Below are 7,245 nucleotides of genomic sequence, written 5' to 3'. Positions count from 1 at the left end.
GCGGGGAGCCGCCGCGGGCGGCGCGGGAGGAGCTGCAGCGGGAGATGGAGGAGCTGCGCTCGGAGAACGAGTACCTCAAGGTGAGGCCCGGCGGCGGCGGCGGCGCCCCGCGCGGGGAGGCTGGGCGCGGGCGGTGCGGGCGGTGCGGGAGGGGCGCTGCCTCCGCCAGACTCGCTCCGGAGCGGAGGGGACGCGCTGCTGCTGCCTGCCGAGACCTCACTTTCCGGGGACCGTTTCCCTCAACGTCGCCGTTAAAGCCAAAAAAAGAAAAGAAAAAAAAACCGTTTGATTTTGATACGGGAAAGATGACAGTAGCGTCTCGCGCGTTTATTGTGCTGTGTTGTCACTGGCAAGCCGAGCCGCTCCTCGTGGAGTACCCGCAGAGTAACACTAGCAGCGGTGAAAGGAGTCTCGGCGCTGCGGTACAGGTGGAAAAGCGTGTATGTGTGCATGCATCCGCCGAGGAAACAGGAGAGCTAAATCCGGGAGGGCGCCGAGCTGGTGTGACCTGCAGAAACCTTTGGTTGGACTAGCGCTTACAATATGATCTTTTGGCATAGCCAAGAGGCTGCATCCATAAAGATCTATAAATAAAATAAACTGAGCTAATCGGGTAACCACAGATACTGTACYGCTTGACTCCGCCACCGGTGAGGACAAGCTTTGTGCCCTGACACTACAAACACTGTTTTTTCTCAAGCAAAATGACTGTGGACGTGCAAGGGAGTCCTGCTAGAGTAAGGACCGGAGTTTCGTAACCTTGGGAGAGAGGAGGATGGTGAAGAGGTGAACTAGGCTTGTTAAGCAGTTTTGGCTGGGAGACAAGAAATAATGTTCAGCATAGCGAAAGGTTAACAGCAGGGGTGCTGTAAGGTTCTTTGCTGTCTGSTGCTGCTTCGTGAACTGGAATAAGGAGTGAGGAATGATACAGCAGATTTTTCAGATGATACTAGGTTTTTGTTTGTTTGTTTGTTTATCTCAAGTCCAGCCAAGATTGGCCAGAACACCATAGGCAGCTTAACCAGGGAAGGTGAATGGGTAAAAAGGGAAGGGATAGGATGGGAAATAAATCTCAGTATTGAAAAGTCAAAGCATTCTGAGGGAGAAAAAAAGGCTGAATATGTACTTTTCTAGGTTTTAAATGCGTTGCATTAACTCAGGAGTATCACAACGGAAAGAGCAATGCTTAGTATGCAACTGCAGGTAATATTAGATTGCTTTAGAAACTGAGTGGAGAAAAAGCAAAGAAAACATGATGGTGTTTTATAGGTCCATAGCCACTATATGTGCTGGAATACTGTGGGCAGTGCTGGTCATCTAGAAAAGGATAATGCAAAATTTGAGCAATAAAACTATCGAGGCATAGCAAAGCTCTTACAACATTCACACTGCGTGGAAGACTCTGAARTATATTAGAGAAGTGCAATAAAAGTCTATAAAAAAATGGACAGTACAGAGAACCTGTTTCAGAAGTTTGTTTACATGAGAGAAACAAGAGGACATGTAAAGAAATTCAGACTTGATGAAAGGATTGTTTTTACAAGTAGTTAAACTGCATTGATCTTCGGGACCAAAAGCCTAGTAATATCCAGAAAAGGAACTGGCTATCATTTTGGATAACAGGATTTGCAGAGTTATAGTGTTTAACTTTGTGAAGTTGATGATGAACTTGATGAAGTTGACCATTATGAAAAATGCATTAAGCCTCCTGTTTCATGTCCAAGATACATTCTAACTATGGAAATGTGAAGAAAGGAGTTGATGTTGGGGAGGCCATTATCTGCCTACTTTGAGTTTCCATGCCCATTCTTCTGCCTTGTCTTGGACAGGCCWCCGAGAGTGTGGGAGCTTTGGTACGTAATGACCAAGAGATTGGATTGGCAAGTAAAGAACTTTATTCTGCATTATTTCAAAGTTGTTGCCCTGTGTGACAGTGTCTTCAAGTCTTTCACCTTAATGGTGAAATGAACACATGGGTAATGGATGATGGACACATCACCTCCAGCCATTGTGTCCCAGCACTGCTCTATTTTGGTTTGGACAGTAACTTCTTCAGGCCTACAAGTCTGAAGGGAGTGAGTGTATGTCACATATGTATGTATATGTGTGTATGTATATCTATATGTGTGTATGTATGTATGTGTGTACACACACACACACACATGCACACCCTTTCTCTCCTTGACCACCTGTGCTCATAGAGTTTGGAGGTTCTGTTCCTCTGYCAGACTGGTTAGAATCAGCCTCATAGTTCAGAATTTACCAGGAGAACAGTGGCATAATTCTCAAACTTTCCTTTCCTAGGTAAATCCATCTAAAAACACTTCTCTAGTTTTCTGAAAGTGAAAACTGCAGCATTGCACGAGTTGTTCCCTTGTGCCTTTGTTCCTTGTTTTTCTGAGATGCTGTCCTCTGCTTTGGTGGAGGCTTTGTTTCTCCATTAACTGGAGGTGCTTAGGCAATTATGGGGAAGCTGTCAGCCGTAAATAGACAAATGGTTAGATAAATCCCCAAAGAAACTGTTAATTTCTTGAGCATGTCCATATGCTGAATTTTCTGATTTTCACTACTCCTTTTCCCTCCCAGCACCTGGAATGGTGCACATAATTTTAAGGGTCATTTTGGGGAAATTTATCTTTCATATAGCAAGTTACAGGATATAGGATAGGATATACACATATGGCACTCAGACTTGCTTAGTGCTAAAGATTGCTGAAAATTGAAGGGTTACTAGAACAAACCCTTCTAGCTCATTTATCTGTAATCATTTATCTTTATTTGTAATCAAGGCATACTAGAAAGTCTCCCAAAGTGCTCCATGAAAGCCTTTGCAGAGCAAACTGTTGATGCTGCACATGTTTAAGACTTAATACTATGAGCTAGATCTCAAACTGGTACAAAGTTACCAGCTTATGTAGCTCCAGTGACTCTGTCATTTTACCCTGCATGAGGCTTTGGCTCTGGAAGTACTGAACTGTCCATAAAGATAAGCGTGTACATGAAATGTCTCAGGGTCAGTGTTTACAGTGTAAAGTCTCTCTTTTACTGCCTCTGTGACATACTGCCTCCTTTTACTGCCTCCTTGATTTCACATCTGTGTATTTCTTATATAATCTTATTTTGGCTGCCTCTGCGGGGAGACTGTAATAGTAGAGTAGCATTTATAAGATATCATTTACTTTTTGAGGTCAAACAACATGAAATTATGTCATGGTGGCTGACTCTGAAGCTGGAAGGTCATCAGTAAATTCTAGTAGAAGATTAAAATTTTAGTTATTGCTAGTCAGTCCTATTTATAATAGCAAAATACTGCCTACACAAATGACTATTTTTCAGGATTACTTTTAAGTCTGGAGCACATGGAAAACCATCATGCCTTATGCAAGTCCCAGGGAACTTTGAAAGAAGCTCTTTAAGGCATAGATCCCTCTAACACATATGGGAATATAAGGAAAGGCCCCAAATTTTAACAATTAAAAAGATTCTTGCTTTATCTTGGCATATGTTTAATTTATATTGTTTCAATTAAGTAAACGCATTAATAGAAACAGAAGTGGTATTTTAGTCATGAAATATAAAATTGACACATGCCCCTTTTCTTTTTTCGTCCTTCATAGACGCGGTGTAGAAAACCCTTCTGCATGAAGCCTAGTGCTTCTTGCTGTCCTTAAAATATAACTGATATTTCCTTAACTTTGCTTTACCGGGTGTTTTCTTTGYGAGTGTGTTGGTATAAGTTCAACATACTCTAAGTGCTGCTACAGTGTAGACTAGCACAAAAATATATTCTAAGATATCCTAGATTTCTTAGATTATCGTCTTTCTTTGCCTTTATTCATTCTTTATTAATTTTCATCATGATATATCCTGGGCATAAATGGAATAAGAGGCCACTCCAGGCCCTTTATTCCACTCTGATACCATCTAAATGATGTTCATTTTTATTTCAAATGATGGTGTATGTCATATGAGGTTATATTTCATTTCTCAGCTGCCTTTAAACTGCTGGCTATGCAGCGCAGAGGACAGCAGTGTGGCACCGGCCAGGCCATAACTCTGCCGGTGTGAACTGCTCCAGGAGAGGAAGTGCGTTGCAACGAGAGTAGGACTAATGCTCGAGTGAAGCATAAAGCTGCCAGATGCTGGGCGCGCTCTCGTATCCTGCAAAACTCAAGGCCGCCCCCAAATAAATAGGTGCTTATGATTTTGTGATTTTTGAGATTTCTCATCTTACTTTGCGCTGGCAGCATTTGGTCCGGTAAAGGCACGCAAGCTGCAGGCAAGGTTTGAAGATCAGTGTGAGACTTTTGAAGTAGTTTGGTTCAAGAGCTTGGGGGAGAGCTTGCAGTTCATTAACACATTTTGCAAAAGTCAGAGAGGTTGGTGGTTCCTTTATTCTCAACCAAAGCCTTGTCGAGCATGTTTATCTCTACTGCAATTCTGCTGAAGTAGGTAATGTGGCGTGGAGATGTGCTTGTTCCGTAGCGGTAATGTCATCTCTTACATAAAAACAGTTTGAAGTATTCAAAATATGAAAACAGAGATAACATAAACTGTAGTTCATGAATGTTAGACTTATCAAGGAGTAGCTACAACTTCTGGTTCGGCCCTAGTACAACAGCAGTTACCCACTGTAACTTCTCTTCTTCCTCCCTTCCTCAGTTTCCGCTCATTTGATTTAACATATACTAAGCAACCTTTTATTTAGAAAAATGTTGACATATTTTATGAATATGGCTTTGGGATAAATTAAAAACTACTTAGTTTTTTACATAGACGATTGAATTTCATCCTTTATTTGTGCTTGCTATACAAATTATTGGTTTTGTATGCTTTTGTCTGYCTAGTTTGCAGATGTTACCAAGCTATATATAACATCTTGACATTGATGTTTTTTAATTCAATAGAACCTAAAAACTTTCAACTTGACATTATATGTGATTGTAAATTCATAGTCAAGGATTCAGTATACATCCATCATTTATGCTATTTTTTGTATGTAATTTCTTCCTGATGGTCTTTCTTAAAATTTCCATCTTTTGAGTCATTTTTGAGGTCCAGTTTTTACTCTTTTATTCATGCTGAGTTAACAGCTGTTTCTACATTAGCCAAAAATTCAGCTCAGTATGGGCAGATCAGTGGGCTGGTCTAGACTCAGCTGGTGCTGAGGCCTTTGCTTCCGTACGTACATGAAGTTCAGGGCTTTCCTTTGGTGCCTTGAATGAAACATCCCCGTCATCCACGTGGTTCAGAGTTGTCCAGATGGCTCATCAGTAGTTCAGACTCACGTGTCCCCATTGGGGTGCATTCGGCACATGCTTGGACCATAGTTCTATATTTATTTTATTTCAAAAAGAATCCAGTTCGTGGGTACTGTGCGGGCTGAATGAGTGCCCAGGCGGGGGGGCATCTACTTTGAAACCTCACTACTGCTCTCAGCTGCAGTCTGTGTAGATGTAGGCGCAGCCAGTCAGTTGTGGAGGTATTCCTGTTCAATTCGGCAGGGACGACTCGTGTTAGTGTGGGGTATCCAGTAGAAGAGCTGCAGGACTGGACTTTTTTTTTAGAATCTCGATAAGGCAAATTCCTATAATTTATATTCCTATAATTTACCCTTAATTATATTTCATTATAAATTAAGTCAATAATATAAAAAAAAGTACAGCATCAGTAAAAGGTATTGATGGGATAATGGCTTCTCTTCTGAGAGGTGTGTCTTCATTTTGCACAGTACAGATGTGAAATTGCACCATCAGTGTGCACTTGGAGTGTGTAGAAATATAAGAAGCACACCYGCTTTCCCCTTTTGGCCTAGTCACCTTGGCTTAGTAGATGGACATGGAAACCATGATTCCTTAGGCCGTTGCTTTTCCACTGAAGTCTTGGGGGAACCTGCCGGTGGAGCAGCAGTTTAAGTGTGCCTCTGCATTCATACAGCCCCGCTGTGAACTCCGGTGAGCTGAGCCCCTCCGCTGAGATGATTCCCACTGGTCCCCATTTAGCTGGCCTTTGGGAAGTCAGTAGGGCCAAGTACCTGGAAGCACGAGCAGCTGGGCTTAGGAGGAGGAGCACGAGCACAGATCTAAAAAGAGCTACCAGTTAGGAAGTTGCTTTATCCCAACATTTCCATTTTTTTCCCTTCTGATCAAGGTGACATCTGGAAAGAAAAGCAGGTTAGCTTTTTCCTAAAGAATATTCTTTCTTCCAGGACTGTCTGCGTGGTACTGATCTTAAAGAGGTTAGTAATGGAATTACCATTAAATTAAAGGGGATCGAGAGGAGGCTCTCATCCTCTTCAGGAGCGTACAGTGAAGTGAAGCTTCTCACGGCTGCCCTTCACCTTGCAGTTGCCCGTGGGATCGTGGAGCAGGACCTCCCTTTTAAGGAAGGGAGCAGGCTCTCCTTTTTCAGGTGCCCGGAGGGAAGCCTGCTTTCTTACTTGCTTGTTTTAATTGCCATTATGTGCCTATGCTGATCGCTCCCTCCAGTTTTAAAGAAATCGGAAGTCCTCRGTATGAAACTCAACACCTCTTGAGAGAAAGAGCTTTAATTCTCCCTCACAGTGTTAATAATGATAAATAYGAATGAAGTCCGGGGTTGAGTTTAGCTAGTATTTCCAACTGCCTCACAGCCAAAACAGCTTGTTTTGCGAATTACTGAGTTTGATGGTTGTTAAAGTTCTGGCTCTGTTGCACTTACCCTTGATTTAGCTAATGACTGACATGTTTTCTTCTGAAGTGATAGGACTACCAGTATAGTAAGTTGGGCCATCAGAGTTTCAGCCGTAATTGCCACTTCCCTGGGTCTTTTCTCCCCGGCTCTGCAAATCGTCCTGCAAATCATCGCTTCCGTTATTCATTTCCTCTCCGGGGTTTTGAGTGAAACCCTTTCAGCTGGAGCGTGCAGCCAAGCCTCCCGGCCAGCCTCTCCAGCCCTGCGTTTGTGCCCAGGGGATCCCACCGGGAAGGCTGCAAGGCCAAGGAGGCGACTGCCAGAAGGAAGGGGTCCGTTCTCCTCCTGGTCTTGCGCTTCAGGCGGTTCCCGCGTTGCGTGCCGGCGCCTGCTTTCCGCCGCGCGCTGATTTGTGCCCTGCGCTCTGGTGCGCCCAGAGGAGCGGCTCCCGCGCGCTCACGCTCTGCTTTTACACAGCCTCTTGTCGATGGGTTTGCAGTATAACCCCACGCTAAAACTGGGAAAAAATAAAGCAGATTTTAGCCTATCTTCCTTTTTTTTTTTTTTTTTTTT

General features: G+C 43.3%; 1 protein-coding gene across 1 annotated transcript in view; it reads left to right on the top strand.

Annotated features, from left to right (window-relative positions):
• The first annotated feature begins 6 nt into the window (after positions 1-6).
• MTCL1 (microtubule crosslinking factor 1) overlaps positions 7-7,245 on the top strand; it is a 103,707-nt gene continuing 96,468 nt past the window's right edge. Inside the window, exon 1 of the mRNA XM_085319275.1 lies at positions 7-80. Coding sequence (XP_085175401.1) covers positions 45-80 — 36 coding nt within the window. The 5' untranslated portion in view covers positions 7-44. The remainder of the gene's footprint in view (positions 81-7,245) is intronic.

This window comes from Rhea americana, unplaced genomic scaffold (assembly GCF_003343005.1).
Source record: "Rhea americana isolate MKP2758 unplaced genomic scaffold, rheAme1 scaffold_58, whole genome shotgun sequence".
NCBI classification, from domain to species: Eukaryota; Metazoa; Chordata; class Aves; order Rheiformes; family Rheidae; genus Rhea; species Rhea americana.
The sequence above is the reverse complement of the archived record's forward strand: the minus strand, read 5'-3'. Positions and strand labels throughout refer to the sequence as shown.